This window comes from Solanum tuberosum, unplaced genomic scaffold (genome assembly GCF_000226075.1).
Source record: "Solanum tuberosum cultivar DM 1-3 516 R44 unplaced genomic scaffold, SolTub_3.0 scf00135, whole genome shotgun sequence".
NCBI lineage: Eukaryota > Viridiplantae > Streptophyta > Magnoliopsida > Solanales > Solanaceae > Solanum > Solanum tuberosum.
The window spans coordinates 1204753-1227330 of NW_006239059.1; the positions used below are offsets into that span (position 1 = coordinate 1204753).

Consider the following 22578-nt stretch of genomic DNA (forward strand, 5'->3'; position numbering starts at 1 on the left):
GAACGGGTTGTACCGGTACCATTCCGGTCCGGTAGTATTCGGGACGGGATGGGATACATTGAATCGGTACACGGAACGGAACGGTATCATGATTTGGTACCGGTATACCGGTACCGGTTCATTCCGGTTCCGTTCCGGTCCGGTCCCGGTAAATCATTTTTAATTAAAATAAAAATAATATTTTTTTCATTATTTACTTTTATTAGCATTTCTTTTTTGTTTATTTAATATTTTAAAATTACAAACTTAAGTTATTTAACTTACAAGTTATAAGTATAACTTAATAACTTATAAACTTCAAAAGATTCAAATCTTTAAAACTTATAACATAACTATATAAGCTCAAAACTAAAAAAAAACTTTATTAAACTTAACTTACAAACTCTTATAAGTAAAATTAAAAAAAATATCTTTAAAATAAACTTAAGTAAAATTATTATAAATTTTAGACGTTAAGTACTATAAACTAATATAACTTAGAAAAAAAAAATCGTATTTTCGTAATTCAAAATAACTCAAAAAAAATAATTTTTTTTTGCTATATGTGCCGTCCCGTTTATCCCATCCCGTTCCGTTCCGGTCCATTCCGGTCCGTCCCAGTTCTATCCCGGTATATAGTGGGACGGGACGGAATTGAGCCTCCATCCCGGTAGTTCCGGTCCGGTTCATCCCGGTACCGGTCAACAACCCGGTCAAACCGTCCCGTTCCTGTCCGGTACCGGTTCGTTCCGGTCCGATGCCCAGCCTTAGGACCAACTATGTGACAAAAATAAGGGGGGGAATAATCTTTCTTTATCATTAGTTCTTTTATTCTATATATATCGTTTCCTCGATCAAGTGACAAGTAAAGGAAAAACTTAATCAACACAAAGAGAAACAAAGAAGAAAGTATGGAGGTAACAAAAAACAAAAAGTATGGAGGTCATATTTTGGCTCTTCCTTATCCAAGCCAAGGCCATATAAATCCTATGCTTCAATTTTGTAAACGTTTAGTCTCCAAAGGTCTAAAAACCACTTTAGCCATCACAAACTTCATTTCTAATTCAACACATCCAAATCTGGGTATCGTCAGTATAGACACCGTTTCTGATGGGTTCGATAAAGGTGGCTACGCTGATGCTGATAGCGTAGCCGCCTACCTCGAACGTTTCGAGCAAATCGGCTCGAAATCCCTAGCGGATCTTATCAAGAAATATGAAAAATCGGAGCTTCCTATTACTTGCATCATGTATGATGCGTTCGTGCCATGGGCTTTAGACGTAGCTAAAAAACATGGTTTAATTGGGGCTTGTTTTTTTACTCAAGCATGTGCGGTGAACTATATTTACTATTATGTTCATCATGGTAAATTAACGTTACCGATATCTTCGACTCCGGTGAAGATATCGGGATTACCAGAGCTCGAACTCCAAGATATGCCTTCGTTTTTTTACGTACATGGAACGTATCCAGCCTATTTTGAAATGGTGTTGAATCAATTTACAAATGTGGACAAAGCTGATTACGTATTTGTGAACTCATTCTACAAGTTGGAAGCTGAGGTTAGTTACAAACTTACTATTTATGAGTAATCCCCTAGCAACTAGAGCTCCTTATAAGGTTTTTTTTTTTTTTTTTTTCTATTTAATGGATTGTATCTTTGATTGACTGAGTACTTACACCTTGTTTGAATAATAGTTATATATATTTCGATAATATATTGTATCGTATTATTTTGATAAATGTAACATAATTCAATTCACTTGAATATGCACCCTCCTTTTCTCCTTTTAAAGGAAAATTTTCACTATTATAGGAAGGAGACAGATTTTAATTAGTTCATGTGTTTTGAATTATAATTATTTTTGTCTAGGTTTTTGATACATGATTTATACCTATTAGATGATTTTTCTCTTAGGAAAAATTACTTAAATGTACGTCTTATTTTACCATAATTTCAAAAAAAATCAATTATTTAAAAAAAAATCGAAAATTCCTTCTCGGATACATTACTCCCCTCTCTCTGATACACCCATATCCCCTTCTCGAATACATCTCTCCCTTATGTATCTGGATGTTATATTCCCTCTCTAATACATTCCTCCCCTCTCGGGTACATCCCTTCCCTATGTATCCGGATGTCTGTTGATGCATGCAGAAGTCCAGTGATGTATCCGTAATCTACAAATTTTAAGAGATTTTTTGTAATTTTGAAAATAGTAGAAAAATAATGTAATTAGCTCTTAACACTATGAGATTTATGTAAATTATTTTTTTTCTTAACATAAATATACAGTTTGAGTTAAAATTAACATGGATTCTACGGAACTCGTAATTAAAAGGTTGGCTCCACCCCTAGTGGATGCAGAAATTTTACACAAATCTCATATTGTTAAGAGCTAATTACATCTTATACATATTCTTTTCCAAATTACAAAAATCTCTTAAATTTGGTGAAATTCGGATACATCCCAAAATGTCTTGACACATCACGTCTCGGTTTCAGATACATCCCAAAACGTCCTGACACATGATGTCTCGGTTTCAGATACATCCCTCAACATCTCAATATATCGCGTCTCGATTTCGGATACATCACTCAACATCTCAATACATCACTTACGTCCTGATACATTGTGTGAAGTGATGTATCGGATTGATACATTGCATAAAGTACTGTATCCAAAAATAGGAAAAAATAAGAATTTTTATAATTTTTTCAAATGATAAAAAATTCTAAAAAATATAATAAAATAAATTGTGTATGTAGATAATTTTTCCTTTTTTATATGATAACGATATAAAATTTGGTAAGCCGAATACCTAAACTAGTCCAATATTTCGCCTACCACTTAAACTCAACATGTGATCTTTTGGAGACCTTACATTACCTGAAATACACTAATACTACTTTCTTCAATCTCTATTTACTTGTCAAATATTTTTTAATTTAATTTCTCTTTTTACTTATTATTTTTTAACAAATCAAGGAAGGACAATTTTTTTTCCTTTTATACCCTAAATTATTAACATTGAGTTAATATCTTTAAACAATATATTAAGTAAATATGTTTGGAACCTATCAATTAATAGGGGCAAAATGGTAAACTCACAATATTGTTTTCTTTATAGGAGTGTCAAATCAAAATTTGGCAAGTAAATAGTAACGGATGGAGTAGTCAATGTAAACAAATCAATATCATCTCTGTAGATAAGTTAATTTTATTTTTCATTAATATATTTATTGCAGGTAGCAGACACAATGTCAAAAATCAGCCCATTGTCCACCATAGGGCCAACGTTACCATCGTTCTATATGGACAATAGAGTTGAAAATGACATTGAGTATGGTCTCAATCTATTCCATGTGGATTCTTCAACATGTATCAACTGGCTAAATACTAAGCCAGAAGGATCAGTTGTTTATGCAGCTTTTGGTAGCATGTCTACTTTTGATGACAAACAAATGGAAGAAATTGCTGAGGGATTAAAAGCAACTAATAGCTACTTCTTGTGGGTGGTTAAAACTTCCCAAGAATCGAAAATTCCCAAAAAATTCATTGAGGAAAATTCGGAGAATGGATTAGTAATAAATTGGAGTCCACAATTACAAGTGTTATCTAATAAGGCAATTGGTTGTTTTTTCTCACATGGTGGATGGAATTCGACCGTTGAAGCATTGGTTTTTGGAGTGCCAATGGTTGTAATGCCACAATGGACTGATCAAACAACAAATGCAAAATTTGTACAAGATGTTTGGAGTGTAGGGGTGAGAGTTAAAGTTAATGAGAATGGGATTGTTGGAAGAGAAGAAATTGAGGAATGTGTGAGGATAGTGTTACAAGGAGAGGAAGGGAAAGAAATGAAGAAGAATGCACTCAAATGGAAGGATTTGGCTAAGGAAGCTGTTCAAGAAGGTGGAACATCTGATAAAAATGTTGAAGAATTTGTATCAAAATGCATTAGAAAATTTGATGGTCAGTGATTTAATCATTGCATTCTAGTTTGGGTTAGAAAACAAGGGAAGAATAAGTGAGATCCAAAAAAAACTATTATGTAGTCATCTTTAAGTATATGTTTTCTCTATGGAATGCCTAGCATATTCTGTGTAGTTAGAGCAATGCATGTTGTATAACCTCAGAAGTTTATGTACTAAGCATGAAAATGATTCAATAAGTTCCATCTTGTTGCACAAAGCCTGAGTTAAACATATTAACAATGAGACAATACATAGCACAGTAAAATGAAAACCACAAATGCAAATGACAGTAACAAGTACAGGTTTAGAAGTGCAAGATGATACATACACGCTCGACCAAGAAAAGGAGAATACAGCCTTAATCTCCACTGTTTCTGATTAAGAACAATATATTTTCTCTTTTCCTTGCCCTTGTTGATGATGTGCAGCACCAACCTGCGCTCTTTTTCTCATTAACCATGAACCATAAACCATACCACACCACGACCAAAGCTTTAGGAAAAAGTGTTAATGATTTCAATTCAGGAAAAGGAAGAGTAACATAGCCAAGGATGAACTGCCGATTATCCATTTGTGTGCACCAATAAGAATGCATTTGTAATGCAGCCTGTATTGGCACAGCCACCATGGATAACACAAGTGTGCTGTCAGGTTCCAACATGCATGAAGTCTTCAGCTTCCTGCATGTGAAAAGGGAAGCCAGAGACTCTAAACTCTGGTTGCTGGAACATGTTGTCGCCACTGAAGATACTTGTCACATCAGAACCAGATTGGGTGGAAGTCCCCCAACTACCACTCTCTGAGTGCTGAACCATGGAACTAGATAAGTTGCCACCTGCCTGTCGCTTAAAGATATTTCTATCGTGCTTCGGAGATGAAGGCTTGGATTGCTGCATATTCTTTGTGTTCAAAAAGCGCCCTCCAGAACCCCTTACTCTCTTCATTGCGTGACGATGTCGAGACTCATGAAGATATGGCTGTCATACAAAAGATGGGATAAGACCACAATTTCATTGTTAGCAAGTGCAAGAGTATTATACTGGATGGACGTACCTTTCTGTCTTTGACAAGCTTATTTTGAGCCTCTAGCTTGGCACGGACCTGTCGCCTTTTGAGGATAGCACTGTATTGTTTCGCATTCACATAAATTGGCAAGCTCTCTGTGCATTCAAGAGGAAGTGCAACTCTTGTAGAGGTGACACCAACCATTTGAGGATAAATCTAGTAAGGCCAACATCTAAAAGAGTTACATATTAACAGCAACAAATGCATTTCCAAGTGAAACAAATTCTAGTTTTTCATTTAAGTTGAAATCAAGGATCTCCACAAAGCATTAAATGAAAAGAAGAGATCTTCATTTGTAATTAAGATGACTGGATGAATTGCTACACTCTGCTATTGAATAACTGGCACAAACAACTGCTAGTTGCTCGGAAGAGATGACCTAAGTTAGTTGTGTGTTTCATTCGATAGGATTTGCAAATCACAAAGTTCACATGGTAAAAGGATGCTGGACATCATCAAAGAGACCTGTTTTGGTGCATCATTTGTTTCTCCACAGATGAGATTTGTTTTGGTTTCTTGTGCTTAAGAAAGATACTCTCATCTGTTTTGGTGCATCATCTCTCTCAATTTTGTGTCTTACTTTTCCTTTTTAAGTCTATTTAAAAAAGAAACGATGGGTAGATCGTAGATTGACAGGTATGAATTCGATTCTAAGTAGGAGAATGCTGTTCTATCTATATTAAGTAAGTTTTTGTTGAGTTTGCTTTTAGTTACTGCAGTCATTTTTTAACATAATAAGTTACCTAGCTTTAGGATGAATTTGAATTTTTAAAATTTTTTTAAAGTTATTTTAATTGTTGAGATTATTTAGCCTTTTTTGAATTTTTGTTATACAGATTTTCTGCATTATGTTATCAAGTTGGCTATTTAAAGCCTTATTATGCTTAATAAAAATAGAGAGATATTTCAGTCAATTCTTTTTGCTGTCCCATTTTTATAAAACACCAACAGTTTTTTCCAATATTTCCATTTTTTTATGACAAGGGAACACTCAACCGCTACCCTTCAATTGCGCACAGAGTAAATCTACTCCACTATGATGGCTCACAAACCACACAAGAGAGGTAAATTGCACTAGGCAAGCCCCTTGCGATGAGCTCGACCTCGACTGGGATTGAACCCTGGTCATCTGGGAGGATCTATTAGCTTGTACCACTGGTATAAGGCACCATTTCATACTTTTTATGGGGGCATTATTAATTATATTTAGTTTATGTCAGTTTCTCAAGATAGATATACATATATATACATGATTTTCCCCAAAGTTAACGGGTGCACGTGCACCCCCACATTACCATGTGGGTCTGCCTCTGGTACCCAAAACCCAAAACCAGTAGCAATAAATGCAAGCATATTTACTTCCATAATCTCATCGGTTTTTTACTTCGCAATAACTCGGGATTTAATCCCTTAGAAATGATAAATCTTTGGCCTGAATTCGATACAATTCAACAGAATCTAAGAAATGATTTTCGAATTTGATTCTATAAAAATTCCAGTTTCATTTTTGAATGAAGTTAGACTATACAGCTCTTATTAGTTTAATAGTTTACCCAAGAGTTACTCAAATCCTATTTGAAATGGATGGTATGAGTTTGTCAAATGCTCGACAAGCCGCTACATTAGCGGCGCATAAACTATGTTTGTCAACCAAGTTTGTTCAGTGGTCGTAAGCTTATTAATCTGACCCAAATTCAATGAATGAATATTACGGGAATGACATGACATTTAAGATCACAAGATTCAAAGAATATTTTCCATTCTATTGCCATTTGGCACATTCTAAGCCCGGGCCCAACCATAAATTTATGAATATTTCAAAAACTTTACTGCTCTTACTCCTTTTTTTTGTGTGTATTATCAATTTGACACTTTCTATAGACTTCTACAATATTAAAGTAGAAAAAGGTATCGAGAAGTTAAATGAGAATATTTTTTTAATTTGTATATTAGAATTTTTATTTTAAAAAAAATCAAACAAATGCATGAATGAAAACTCTTCTAATTTCTATTTTACTGAATGTTTTGAGATTATAGTCTCTTAGGATCCAAGTTGAGCTTTAGCTAGCATATGTAAAATTAATTTCATTTGCTTCTCTAAATCGAACTCATATGAGCTAACTTATTTCTTGAACTTAACTATTTTATCCTAAATTATATAAATTATGATTATTTTGTATTTTGCAAAATATTTTAGGGATAAGGCACAAGTACCCCTAGACTACGACCGAAATCCCAGAGACACACCTTAACTAATCTAAGGTCCTATTACCCCCCTAAACTCATTTTTTTGTGTAAGTTTGTACACCTTTTGGCTTACGTGGCACACTCCGTGACTCAACTTAAGTGAGGCGCGTGAGAAATATTTGGAGGCCACGTAGGCCAAAAAGGTGTTCAAAATTACAAAAAAAAAAAGTTCATGAGAGTAATAGGACCTTACTTTAGTTAAGGTGTCCATGGGATTTCGGTCATAGTCTAGGGGGTACTAGTGTCTTATCCCAATATTTTAAGTTACGTTTTATTTTAATTTTCTTCAAATATCTTTACTTTCTCCTTTACCCATTTTATCTCTCATTCTTATTTTAGCCTCCTTTACCTATTTTATCTTTTATTCTGATTTTAAGTCTTTGATCCATTTGTTCGTCCATATATAAATAGAAGTTGTATAATTATATTTAAATGAACCCAATAATGATTATAGTCAATTAACTCAAATATTGAATAATATTTGGGGTTAAGTGACGATGATAGTTTGTTGTCCAAAATGAACATGATGAACATTCAAATTGTGACTATGATGATGGCCCTGGCGCATATTTTAACAATGAGGACGAAGATCTTCCAAACTTGCTTCATCAAGAGATGAATCAACCGGAGCAAGACGAATCTCTAAGTGTTTCAGGCGGAAAGGAATATGAATTTGAGGATGAGTGGATTGAAGATGAAGATGCAATGCATGATGATAATTTTTCAGACCATATATATTGAAGGCCTCGTTGTAGTTATGGTATTTGGCAGTGCTGAATCTCTTTTCACATTTTATGAAGAACATAGTCGTCTGACTGATTTTGGTGTTGTTAAAAAGAGTTCACACAAAAAAAGTGGTGAATACGCTAGGTATTTATCATTTGCTTACGCTAAGAGTAGAAAATCAACCCCTAGGAATTCAAGTAAAAGGGTTGATTGCAAAGCCAAAATTAATTCCTTTGTGATGCCTGATGGTTCATGTCAGGTTACAACAATTGTGTCTGAGCACAATCATCAATTGGAAGCTTCTATGTCACATTTTTTTAGTTGCCACAAGTCTCGAAGCTCATGACATCGCAAGAATAAGACCATCAAAAAGCATAAGACTGTTGGAAGTTGATGACGGTGGTCCTCATAGAGTGGGGTACACTCTCAAAGACTATCGAAATTACATTCTTCAACAACGGAAGATGAGGACATTGTCCAGTGATGCTGCAACAATACAAAAGTTCTTTTCTGATACGCAAATGAAGGACGATGAATTTTTTTATCTGATCAACACAAATAATAGTGCAAGACTTCGCAATGTAGTGTGGGTTCACACACATTGCAAGTATGCATATCGGGAGTTTCGTGAGGAGTTTCGTGAGTTGTTTGTTTCAATACCACCAACCTTGTGAATTAATGGCGCATGCCATTTGAATCATTCATTAGTGTGAATCAGCACAAACAGACCATTCTTTTGGGCTACGCGTTGATCACAAGTGAGGATATCGAAACATACAAATTTGTGTTCTCAACGTGGTTGGCGGCAATGGGCAATGCACCTCCAACGGCTATCCTCACAGACCAATGTGAGAGTATCAAGGCAGCAATTAGAGAGGTGCTGCCAGACACAATCCATAGGTATTGCATTTGGCACATCAAGACAAAGTTGCCTGCAAGGCTAAAGGGTGTGTTGGATTTTAAGGTTGTCAATGCCGAATTCAAATCAATATTTTTTAACATCACTATAGACGAATTTGAGGGAAAAAGGGTTGCATTCATCCAAATTTGAGCTGGAAGAAGACAATGGTTCCATAATCTATATTCGGAAAAGAAAAAATGGGTCCCCGTTTTTCTCACGCACTATTTTTGGGCTGACATGATGTCCACCCAAAGATGTGAGTCAATGCATGCATTCTTTGATGGCTATATCAACGGACGAAGCTCTCTAAAGTAGTTTGTTGAGCAATATTAGATAGCCTTGCGATACAAATACGAGAAGGAACTGCACGCAGAAGTTGACTCACGAAAGACACATTCACCACTCGATAGGGGTTTCATTGGGATATGCATATTCAAACTTACTACACTCGACATATTTATGATGCCTTCGTAGTGGAGCATTTAAAGACGTTGTACCATTGCGAAATAGAAAAACATGTTGATTTTGATGCAGTGGAGGGAGTCGAGAAGTACAATGTAACAGATTTTTCAATAATGAGTGATTTTCATGGAAATCAATTCGTTATCGGCCAGACAGCCAATATATTGAATGCAATTGCATGAACTTTGAAGTGAAGGTTAGTGTGTTGCCACAATTTGAAGACTATATCTCACCAAAAGATTAAAAATCTTCACGATAGGTATGTTTTGTGCCGATGGAAAAGAGATGTAATTCGTCCACACTTGTGCAAATTCTTTCCAACAATGATGGACGAGTACAAAAAGTACAATTCCTTGAAAAAATGGTTTGATAGGAACTGTGATGTTGTATTGGACAACGCTAAATATGTGGACTTCAAAAATGTTTTGAAAGGTCATTTCAATGCATATTCAAATTGGAATGACGACATGGTCATCCGTTGGTGATCTAGATTGGAACGATGATGTAATAACATTCATCAGAAATCTGAGGAAAGTCCGTTCACGTGGAAGACCTTAGATGATCAGAAAAAGATCAGTTCGTGACAACATATTTAGGAAAGGTGGTGGACGTTGGAATACATCTTATTATGATGCATCTCAAGAGGGTGAGAGTAGTCAAGGTAGGAGGGGTGGAGGTAGAAAGATTGGTAGAGGCAGTCGAGATGGTGGTAGGAGTGATTTGAATATTGATGTAGCAAGTAATCCTACATCTAATATATAAATCTTGCTCTTTTTGTTTTATATTGATTTGATTTTGTTCGGTAATGTACGATGTTCACCATCCTATAAATCATAAAAACGTAATTAGATTAAAAAAAAGACATAAATATCATCAACCAAATTTTCATTAACAAAAACGTAACACCCATTCACCAGGTATTAAACAAAAACACTTACATTTTTAAAAAACAAAGTTAAACAAGTTTCAATAAAAGACCTGACCCAAGGTCCTTCGCACCAATGTGGTGTGAACCAAAGATTCTACTGCATCCACCTACAGTTCAAAGCTCTTTGGCATTGTTTCTTGTTCGACTGTCCATCGATCGAGTCCCCTTTCCTTTACCATCTGAGTTGAATCAACAACTCCATCAAGGATGGCACTCAACTCAACAACTCCATCAAGGATGGCACTGTAACTTCGAGGGTTTACCGCGACAACTATCTCATATAGGTCAAACATTTTTGTTATGAGAGGTTCATCCATGAGAAACATCATTTCAACCCAATGATTACTTTTCCAAGAGATCAACCTTTGAAGCACTCACTCATTTCATGTTTCATCGTCTCGCAAAATTTCCTTTTTAGAAATATAATCTCTCCATACTCACACTTCTCTATTAGTATTTATGAAAGAGAAAAAAGATGTTGTGAATGTTGAGAAAGAGAATTCGCGCTCTATTCATATTTATAAACAAATAAAATGAAAAAAGATTCGTGCTAAATAAATGTATTAAAAATGTTTTTTAATTAGTAGCAAATGTAGTTATTTTAGTCTAATGGTAATGCGCTATGTTATGAACGCTGAGTTGCATGTTCAAATCTAATGTATGATTTTTTAAGTTTGGAAAGAAATTTTATTAAGAAGAAATAAATTAAAGAAAATTTTAATAATTACTTAATGTTAATTGTTTATTTAATGGAAAATATAATCTTACGTGACAACTCCTAAAACTTGTTACGCAAAAAAATCCGATAGAATTGGATTATTGGCTCTTCAACTTCACCAATAGTATTTGAGTACACCTACTAATACTATTTGAAAAAGGTTGAATTTTCTTTCACTCTTTTCAAAACAAATTAATTAATGCAAGGTGATGTGTTTATTATGTTTGTATTTTTCTAAACCTGTTGAAAAATGAATTTAATTACATTTAATTAAACTTGTTGTAATTAAGAGGGTGTTCGGATTGACTTAACAGTTGGTCAAATCTACTTTTCGATTAGTTTTTTACTTTTGGAAGTGTTTGGCAATATAAAAAATAACTTAAGATAAGTGTAAAATGACTTAAAATAAGTTAGGAAGTGTTTGGCAAGATCAAATACCAAAAGTAGGTCTCCCCCTACTTTTTATTTCTCGACTTAAAAGTCATTTAAGTTTGACTTCTTATTTTCGACCTAAAAGTTACTTTTTTAAAGCCAGTCCAAACGAACTCTATAATTTACACATAACCTTACATTAATTAATTAATTTGTTTTAAAAAGAGTGAAAGAAAAATCAACTATTTTCAAATAGTGTTAGTAGGTGTACTCAAGTATAATTGATGAAGATGAAGAGCCAATAATCCAGTTCCGCCCATTTTGGTTTGATTTTTTTTTAACGTAACAAGTTTTTAAGAGTTGTCACGTAAGATTATATTCTCCATTAAATAACAATTAACGTTGAGTAATTATTAAAATTTCATTTAATTTAATTTCTCGATAAAATTTCTTTCCGAACTTAAAAATCATAGTCTAGATTCGAACACACAATCCCGCTTTCGTACATATAGCGCATTACTATTAGACTAGAATAACTATATTTGCTACTAAATAAAAACTTTTTTATATATAAATTTAGGTAGGGTGATTTTTTTTTCATTTTATTTGTATATAAATATGAATAGAGCGCGAATTCTCTTCCTCAACATTCACATCATCTTTTTTCTCTTTCATAAATACTAAAAGAGAAGTGTGAGTATGGATAACCAATCACCCAACAACAAGCAAAAGTCACTGAGCTTCACCACCTCTCTAGAGGGGGTAAAGAAATTACATTTTCTAAAAAGGGAGTTTTGCGAGACGATGAAACAAGAGATGAGCGAGTTGTTTCAATGGGTGATCTCTTGAAAAAGTAACCATTGGGTTGAAATAATGCTTCTCATGGATTAACCTCCCCTAACAAAAATGTTCGACCTATATGAAAAAATTGTCGCGGTAACCCCTAGGTTATAGTGTCACCGTTGATGGAGTTGTTGATTCAACTCAGGGGGTAAAGAAAGGGGACTCAATCGATGGACGGTCGAACAAGAAACAATGTCATATAACTATGCAACTGTAGGTAGATGCAGCAGAGTCTTTGGTTCAAGGCACATTGGTGCGAAGGACATTGGGTCAAGTCCTTTTATTTAAACTTGTTTTAGTTTAACTTTTTTTTTAAAATTTTTAAGTATTTTTGTTTAACAATTATTGCCTGGTGCATGTATGTGTTATGTATTTATGTTTTTGTAAATGAAAAATCTGTTTGATGATATTTATATTTATTTTTTATCTAATTACGTTTCTATGATTTATAGGATGGTGAACATCGAGCACTATGGAACAAAATCAAATCAATATAGAACAAAAATAGGCAAGATTTATCGGAAGAAAATAAAAAATAAAAGTCAAAGGTGGTTATGTTTTTTGGAAGGAAAAATTAGGTGGTTTTGGAGCCAAAAGGGCATTCTTGTCTTTAGGCACAGTGGTGCCAATTCGTGACAAATTGGATTGTGCCAAATAGCACTTCTCTTAGTATTTTAGATGTGATTATACAGTAAGACAATATTGTAACTTCAATAATTCCATGCAGTCTAAATTACTTTCAGCTTGTTAGAGGCTGACGAATCTCATAGTATCAGGAACTCTAGGTTTAGTGAGAAAACAAAGACAAAATTAGTAAAAAAGAGTGTCCAAAGATACTTGATAAGTTGAAATGTTCAACAAAAAAAAAGATACTTGATTAGTTGATAAACTACAAAAACTGGAACTCAATCACCAAATGGCTATCTCCTACTCTACCTTGATCATTTTCAGGTTATTATAGAAGCAAGAGAAGTGCATCAAAAGTGACAGTTTTAGCTTCACTATTCCTCTTAGGATGATATAAACATATTCACACGGAAAATGCAACAATTATCCGAACATGAAAAGGTGAGAATGTGAGCAACTAAAGTCACAATGACATTGGCAACATCAAGCAGAGTCAGAGAGATAATCTGCCCCAAATTGACCTTTTTTCACTCCAGTAACCTTGTATTTTGGATTTTGAATCAAAAAAGACAACACAAAAGAGACAAGACAACAATCTTATAAATATTTGTAGGTAAATAACATGTAGTAAAGGTTACTTACGATGGCATTTGATCCATAAGCAGTCACGAGCCTTCCAAAGTAAGTGTCAGTCAAAGGGTAGGATACACAAGCCTAGAAAAAAAAGTGATTGATTAATTTTGAAAGTTATTTTGCTTTTGTAATCTTTTCATCTGAATTGCTTAATGCTAAAGTGCACTCCACATAATGCATCTCTTTTCTCCCCTCTTTTTCTTTCTTCCTTTTTTCCTTTAGCGAAACAAACTTAATTTCAATGAGGTGCAACCTATATTCACCAACAACAGAGCCACTTAGTAATTTACTGAGTTGTAGTGACTTGGAATGGTGAAAAATACTAAATTTAGAAGAATGGAGCAATTTCACTGAAACCAGATTTTTTTTATCACTCTCCTTCCTCTAGGTAAGGACACCAAAAGCAAGAACAGGAAAAGGAAACAAAAGAAAAGAACTTAAGGAGAGGGAGAGATGTTTTGAACTTCACAGTAATTTATTCCACACACACACCAAAACTCAAGTAAACACAGAGGTAGTGGAAGATAAATTGTAAAAAGGAAAAAAAGAGAGATAAATATCGCTGGATGACAGTAACTATATGGAAATGCAGGTAACAAACTGACATCAAGATATACCAGTGACCAGTCTACAAAGAAGATGAAAATAAGTAAAAGATTACAGACCGTTGGATGATTATGATGCACTTGCGGCTGGGGAAGAGTGTTGGTGTCACTTTCGCCTGATCGGGATGCGTTTGTTCCACTCTCTGCTTGCACCTCATAAGTTCCACCCCAACCTATTGTGGAAGAACATCACACAACTGATGTTAGCCCGCCAGCATATGTATAAATTTTATGTATCACAAATATGAAAGCTAAAAATTTCCTTCTAAAGTCTATTTGGGATTATATTGATAAGAACATTATTTGAGTTACTTAAATTCCGAGATTTTCACCACAAAGGTGAATAATTTCATCTAACATTTCTTATATCAGGAGGTGAGGTCTCAATTGTTAACTTGCGAGCACCCTGTCCAAGAGAATTGAAGCATAAGAAGAGATTACATTCCATTTCATTCATTTGTACCTGGATGAACTACAACATTTTGAAGAACAGTATTGCTTTTTCCCATTGCGGCCTCCACATGATTAGATTGACCAGTTGACAGAGTAGACATTGAATCCTGATCTTGGAACTGGCATTCTGATTTCTTGATATCGGAGTGATGTTTCAATGCAGATTCCACTCCGGTCAGCACCTTCTTAGAGGGAGCATATTCTGGTTTGTTACTGGAGTTCCACATGGATGAGCAACTCACAAACAAAGGAGCAAAAGATTGACCTTCTTTTCCAGGGCCACCTTTCTTTGAGAAACTTAGCATCCTCTTCAAAACCGGTGCTCTAGAAGCTTTACACCAAATATATGGAAAACCTATATGCTACTGTAGACTGTAGTATACTATAGCTCTTTAGACTGGAGTTACCTGTTTAAATAGGAGCAAAACCCACACATTGACAAGGAAGATTTAGGCAGACTGACATAAATTTAGAGGACATGGACATAACGATCACTCAAGGACAGGCTAGCAATAAGAAACTGAATATGATGACTTGAAGACTACTTATTAATGATAAGTGCTTCCGCCAAAATCAAAGAACATCAATAGATAGTGATGTCTAGATATTCTCCTTATCAACTAAATGAGCACAAAGTCAACCAATAAGAAATATTTGTTCCCCTCAACCAACCCTTTCACTACAACCCAATAAGAAGTAACAAGCAAATTAGTAGTCAACCTAGTATGTTGAGTCAGCTCTTTGTATACTAAGGGCACGTATCTATTAGGCCATCAACTATGATCTCACATTGCAAGAGAAATAGATCCAAGAGGAGTAGTGAGGACCGACGAGTAGACAGAACGCTGACTCATAATGTCAGAATTCCATTCTTTTCTAGTTGTTTATAACACAGAATCCCTCTAAACAGAAGCAAGCAACAGTAAACAAAGAGTACTAGACAATACAGAAGTAGAAACATTTTTTTTCTTTATTAACTGAATTTGTTTAATAATTAAAAAATGTTACAATGTACCAAGAATTTACGCTTAAGCCTCAGATTCAGATAACTAGAAGATGTGAGAATGAAAAGAAGCTTTCCACACTAGTTTCTTTAGCTTCATCCGAAAACTGCTTCAATTAATCAAATGACTAGATTTTTATTCCATAGCTTTTTTGTATTCCACTAAACCCAAGATACATGAGAAATAACTGAATAGGCTCAACTACTAAAATGAAGACTATTGCATTTGAAATTCGTTAAAAGAAAAAATCTGACTTTTGCATTTGAAATTTATATAACAAAGATTTACATAAGATTCGAGAAAAAACTGCCAAAATCACCATTTCCTTAAGTCAAATGCAACAGCAAGCAAATGTACAAGAAAGTTTAACTTCACCATAGCAAGTACGAGAAAAAGCAGAGAGGTGCTGAATGCACAAAACATTAGCTTTTTTATAAGGTAATAATTTATTGATGTAGTAGATTTAAGTTCAGGTATAAAGAAAATTGAGAGCCTACACCACTATACAAGTACCAAATACTCATCTATACAAATAGGAACCTAATTGCTGCACCAAAAATTGGATAGAAAGAGAAAAAAAAAACCTTATATCTTGTTTCTCTTGTTCAAAACCAAGCTCTTTTGCACCAAACAGTAGAATTTTACAAGTTTTGAGGAGTCAATTTTAGAAAAAATACAAGATCCAAGCAAGCAATCTTTGACCTACTTTTTTGGGCTCAAAGATAATAACAATAGCAGGATGTTTGAAAAAAGAAAGTTCCATGAAAACTTGAATAGAAATATGAGATAAGTTAGTGAAAGAGATGAGACCTTTTGGTTTGGATAATGAAAGATCTGCTGAGTTTTGATGCTGTTTTCTCCCACCGGAAAAAGAATAAATGCGAGTATTACTGTACTAGTACTACTATTATACTAGGAGGAGTAGTTGGTACTTTTGCTTTCTCCAATTCTGAAAAAAGTTAATCAGAAAAGAGAAAGAGGAAAAAACAAAAAACATGCCTTCAGTCATCACATGTAATACAAAGCAAGTTCCTATACATGCCTCATCACATCCACCTTCTTTTGTTTTTTTCTGGACATTGTTCTTCAATTTTGATATAGTATATGACTACACTACACTAGATCAGCCCCCACCAAACTTAATGTAGAATTTATGACTTTCGAGTAAACTTGGAATGATACTATTACTAACTATTGTTCTCTATCTCTAAATAATTTTCACTTTTGAATTGACATATTTATTAAGAAAATAATAATAGACATACTGAGTTTAACATTTTACCCCTATTAATTATGAAGTGGATGAATTAAAAATTTAAGAGTTTCAAGAAGTTTTACATTTTTCAATGTAATTAATTGAGGGTATAATAGGTAAAAAAAATTGTTCTTTCTTGATTTGTAAAATTGGACAAGTAATTAAGGACAACTAAAAAATGAAAAATGGACAAATAATTAGGACCAGAGTGAGTACTTTATTATTTTAGATTTCATGTTACTTAAGAAATTAAATAAGTTAATTATTATTATTTTAAATTAAGTTTTCAATAAATGAATATAAATTTATTTATTTTAATTAATTAAATTGACTAATAAATATAAATTAATCATTTAGTTTTTCTATATTGGTCAAATTATACTTTCAAGACTAACAACTTTCAAGCATAAAAAAGGAAGAATAGTGTTCTTTTATGTATTACTCTGTCTGTCCAACAATAGTTGTCCACTATACTAAAAATAGTTATTCAACAATACTTGTCCAATTTAGAAAATCAAGAGATAATTTACATTTTGTGTCTATTTTACCATTGCTATCAATTACTAATACATTTTTCAAAACATTAAATTTAATAAAGTCAAAGGATAATATAGTAATATTACCCCTATTATTTATTGTTTCTTAAATGATGTGTCAAGTCAATAGTAAACAACTATTTTTGAACAGAGAAAGTAGTTTTGTGAAACGTCAAATATTAAGGAACATTTATTTTTAGTAACTGCAACATGTAAATAGGAACGGAAGGAGTATTAATTTTGGCCAAGTAAAATGATATGGAAGGAGTAATTTTAACTATAAAACTCCCACTAATTCGTATTATAAGTAAATTGTTGTAGTATGACATATTTTTAAGAAAAATAATTAAAGATATAAATGAAAGATAATTTTTCACTATTACTTTTTTGATTATTTTTAAATTATCCTCTTGGAATGGGTAAAGTATAAGAAGTTAAGAACCTCATTAAATGAAATTATGAATAATTCATTTATTTTGAACTATGAAAAAAAGTAGCAATTCACTTACGGCTCCTTTAGAATGAGGGATAATGAATAATTAATCTTGAGATTAATTTTATGATAGATTTATCCCATATTTGGTTGGTATAAAATTACGGGATAATTTATTTTGAAATCTAGAGATTGTAATGTCATTTTAATTTCATATTGAAAACGAAATAACAATTTTAAAATAACTAATCACAAATTAATTAATCTTTAAGTTACTTGTTCCTTAATCAAAAGGAGACTTTAATATGGACTAAAGAGAGTAAGAAACAGTCCCTTTATGGAATAACTTGTTGGTACACTAATAAATTATGAGATAGAATTGATTGAGGTGTGCTGCAAACTAATCAACACACCATGTCATAAGAAGTTTACCTCTTCATTTTTTTCATTTTATATGTTACACGACAAACAAGTATGGCTTAGTGGTAAAACAAACATACATTTTTTTTTATATAAAAATGGACCAGGAGTATGAAAAATAAACTTAATAATACCTAACTTTTGTGCTTAATTTAATAATGCAAACTGTTCAAGAGAGGGGAAAAAAGAAGATTCATTTAAGTTGAGTAGGAAGGAAGATAAGAGTTTTGGAAGAAACATAGCCACCCAATTAAACCCACATTGAAAATGAAACAAGACTTTATTATAATTGTCTTGATGAGGGAGAAAAAGGGGTTCCCAACTTCTCAAAAGAAAAACTTAGGTGCTCCAAACAAGATAAATTGATAATCCCAATTGTTTAATTCTACAAGTAGTTAACACTTTTAAGGGGTCGTTTGTTCGCTCATTTAGAGTTATGAATATTAGTTATGTAAAATTAATTATTTATATATTAGTTATTTTGATTCATAATTTATTTTGAAAAGGGAGTATATGTTTTAGTTGTATGAAATAGTTTAATTATCAAGCAAACATTGTACCATTTTTATACATATTTAAAATTATATAAAAAGTGTGCCTGGTTATACCAAATTTAATACTGGAGAAATTCACTTCCTAACCAATCACCAAACAATCCCTTAAGGTTTTCCATATCTCTCTTATTTTTCTTTTCTTTTTTTTAAATTTTTTTAATCCAGTGTTTGATACTTATATTAGATCCCGATTAATTTGAATTCGCTTCACGTAGGGCTCCATCGAAGGGAAAACGTTCATTATCAAGAATTTTTTCATACCTAAGACTTGAACCCGAGACCTCTGACTACAGATTGAATATCCTCATCCGCTGCCAGGGGCGGATTTAAGTACACCTAAGGTGTGTCACGTGACATGGCTTCGTCGAATTGTTTTACGGAATATACCTATTTAAAAGAATAAAAAATAAAACTAATAGATAAAACAATTAAAAGGACAGCCTTTGTAACAGAGTCCTCTTAGCTCAGGTGGTACAGGCGCTGTAAATAAAGCTCAGCGTCTTGAGTTCGATCCCCACAGGGTGTATTTCTTTATCCGCGTTTTTTATTTTTTTCATGTTTCATTTTTTTCTTTTCTTAAATTTATTAATTATTTGTTTTAAATTCAAAACAATTCATTAAAAACCTACTGACCCACTCTAATTCATTCAAAATCTAACTATTCTTTTTTATTTTTAGAATTAAAATAAAACTCAAAATTTTTGAGTCCTTCATCAATTAGAATTATAGTTAAATAGTTAAATAAAAATTGTGTTGACTCCTATCCTTATATTTGTATATTTCTGACTTGTGAGTTTCTTCAATTTTCTTTTGATTCTTGTTCATCAGTCATTGTTATTCGGTATCTTGAATCTCCACATCATGTTAGTATTTTCTTGCTATTCTATTTTTTTTATTAAATGCTTGAATTTTTATTTTTATTTGTTCATAATAATAATTTTATTAATCATTTATTTGCAATACAATTGGTTGAACAATGTTGTATAAAACTTTATTTAATAATATGAAGATGTTCATGTTTTAATTTAAAATTTTAAAATATTATCTAATTTAAAGAGTAGACAATTTTAAAAAAAAATTAATTTAATCAAAATTTTATGTTTTTAAGAAAAAAAAAAATTTCATAAAGTTCACTATTAATGGGACCTCAAATTTTGGAGGCCTAAAACAAAACCTTCATTAATTTTCTTCTTGAGTTATTCTTGTCCCTTTTAATGGTGACACCGCTTGAAAAAATCTTGTGTACGCCACTATCCGCTACACCATATATATTAGTGGTAGGTTTACCATGTTTCAATCTTGAACTATAGTCACCCACTAAAATTAACAATTCTTGCAAACTCAAGCATCAAAATACTCTCCTCGTTCACTTTTACTTGTTATATTTAAATTTGGTACGCCATTAAAAATATAATTGTCATGGTTATTTTACTTCCCTATCTCTGATGTTTAATATTAGGTCTTTAAAAATAATTTAGAAAATAAGTAATTAATGCTAACTAAAAAGAAAAAATAGTTTTTTAAAAATATATTAAAAATAATAAACAAAATTGAAAATTTATTTTTGAATAATAAACTATATAAGTGTACAAAGAGAGTACAACTTTTTTCTTCTTCTAGTAGGTAGTGTTCCTTTTCAAGAAAAACCATACAAACTATAAATTTAAAAAGACATAAATATCAATGAAGTTGCATTCACGCTAGACTACGTCAGCTCACAGAGGAAACTATAAAATATAGTACGTACCATTTTTTATTTTTGTGGTATATAGAATAATGACATCTCAACATATGACAGCATATATTTGGCTTGCGGCCAGCAAAAATTCTCAAAAAAAAAAAAAAAAATGAGAAGGAAAAAAAATTAAAAATAAAAGCACGAGATGAGTTATTTGATATTTCAAATCAATGTTTTTTTTATTAACTAGAAGAATCTATTGTTGTCCTCAGAATTCGAACATAAATTATAATTCTTGTGCATTATGACCAATAACAACTATATGAAAGAAAAAAACACATAATCCATCATGTGTTTTGTTTTAATATATACTAATATTGTTTGTTTTTTAGTTGTTTATGAGGTGGTTTTATTTATTAATTAAAAGTTAAAACTAAACAAGAATGCTAAAAGGTCTTAAAGGAAATACACTTACTTTCAATTAAAATTAATAATATATAATACAGACAATACAAGCATCTTATCTTAACAAATGTTTGAAAATGCAAAAAGTTTTTTCTTAGAGAATAAAAGTGATCCATCTCCTTTTAAACTTACTTTACACTTTGGACCAGTGAAGTCTTTTCTTTTCTCATATATATATATATATAATATTTAGGATCATAAAATTAAAAAAAAATAAAAAATTCTTAAACTCTGCCAAATCAAATTAGATTATAATCCTCTGTTTCAAAAAGAATAATCTAATTTGATTTCGCATAAAGTTTAAGAAAATAAAGATTTTTTAATTTTATGATCCTAAATTAAAGTTATGTCAATTGTATCAAAATATCTTTTAATCTTGTGATCTTAAACATGTCACGTGGAAAGCGAAATTAAAATGTTACCAAAAAAAGAAAGGGACAAATCATTAATGATCCGGGACTCTTGAATCATTATATTTGACTTTCTGAGAGTCAATTTGACTAATTTTCAAAGCAAAATTAAATTAGATTAATTTAATATTTCAAAATTAAAGGTAGGCTCAAGCTAAGATTCTGCTCGTGAGCATAATGGTACAAGTCTGACTGTAAAATCGATTAATCGAACAGAGATAAAAGTTTGTCATAGTGATTCAAGAGTCCCGGATCATTATATGAAAAGTACTACAAAAATTACAATTTTTCTCAGATTAATTTGATGAAAAAATATGTTTTAAAACGTTGAACAAAATTCATATTGTTTGACTCTCAAAAATAAAATCTTTTAACGAGTATTTTCTTGTCATCCTTGTTCCCTTTTAACCACCTGTCTTAAAGGATCATGAGATCGCTACAATTAAGTAGAATAAACTTGCACTAATGTACTTGTTAATTCTTGAAAATTTATTATGGCAATATAAAAAGGGTGAGCATAACAGTCCAAATTTGATCTTATCAACTCCTAACAAACTTATTAATTAAAGTACATCAAACTATTAAAGAATGGGATTAGTTTAATTGTCCTTTATTAGTTCTCAATGGCTGCCAGATTAAAGTATCTTAAACTAATTATTGTCGTGATGCTAGAATATGAATTTTAATCAGATGAAGGCCAAGTGTATGGTTATCAAAAATATTTTAAAGTCAAAAGATGCCTTAAATGATAGAGCTAATGACGTGCCTATTAACAACAATAAAAAATAATGTGTGTCACACTACACTATCAAATTAACGTTAATCTTTTATTAATAATAATAATAATTACATCTAATGAGTCAGAATATATTCCATCAAAGAACTCACTTAAATTGGGAAATTTCTTTTAAGAAAATCGACGTTTTATATCATGTTTAATTAATTTTTCATAGTTGAGCGCACAATCCACTTAATTTAACTATTAAATATTTTTTCTAAAATTTAAAACCAAAGTGACGTTCATATTCACTAAGGGTGTGTTTGGTACGAAGGAAAATGTTTTCCTAGAAAATGTTTTCCTGGAAAACAAGTTGATTTTTGACTTATTTTCTCATGTTTGGTTGGTGATTAGAAAATATTTTCCGGAAAAGATTTTTAGTGTTTGATTTATGAATGAAAAATATTTTTGAGAAATATCTTTTATTTTTACTAGAGTAGAAAATAATTTTTGAAATTGATTTTTTTTTTTAAAAACAAACTTAAATTTTTTTTGGGGCGTGGGGGG

The 22578-nt window shown here is 32.1% G+C and overlaps 2 protein-coding genes across 2 annotated transcripts; one reads left to right on the forward strand and one right to left on the reverse strand.

Moving 5' to 3' along the window:
* Positions 1–825: 825 nt before the first annotated feature.
* LOC102606101 (UDP-glycosyltransferase 74F2) lies at positions 826–4155 on the forward strand. The gene is made up of 2 exons (XM_006351553.2): positions 826–1541; positions 3230–4155. The coding sequence occupies exons 1-2, from the start codon at positions 891–893 to the stop codon at positions 3962–3964; spliced, it is 1386 nt and encodes a 461-aa protein (XP_006351615.1). The 5' UTR covers positions 826–890; the 3' UTR covers positions 3965–4155.
* On the reverse strand, positions 4133–16515 carry LOC102605535 (nuclear transcription factor Y subunit A-8-like). Its single transcript, XM_006351551.2, has 6 exons — positions 16353–16515; positions 14549–14945; positions 14146–14258; positions 13490–13561; positions 5012–5179; positions 4133–4935 (listed from the first exon to the last, which is right to left on the reverse strand). Exons 2-6 carry the CDS (start codon positions 14841–14843, stop codon positions 4606–4608), a joined length of 978 nt encoding a protein of 325 aa, XP_006351613.1. The 5' UTR covers positions 14844–14945; positions 16353–16515; the 3' UTR covers positions 4133–4605.
* Between the last annotated feature and the right edge of the window lie 6063 nt (positions 16516–22578).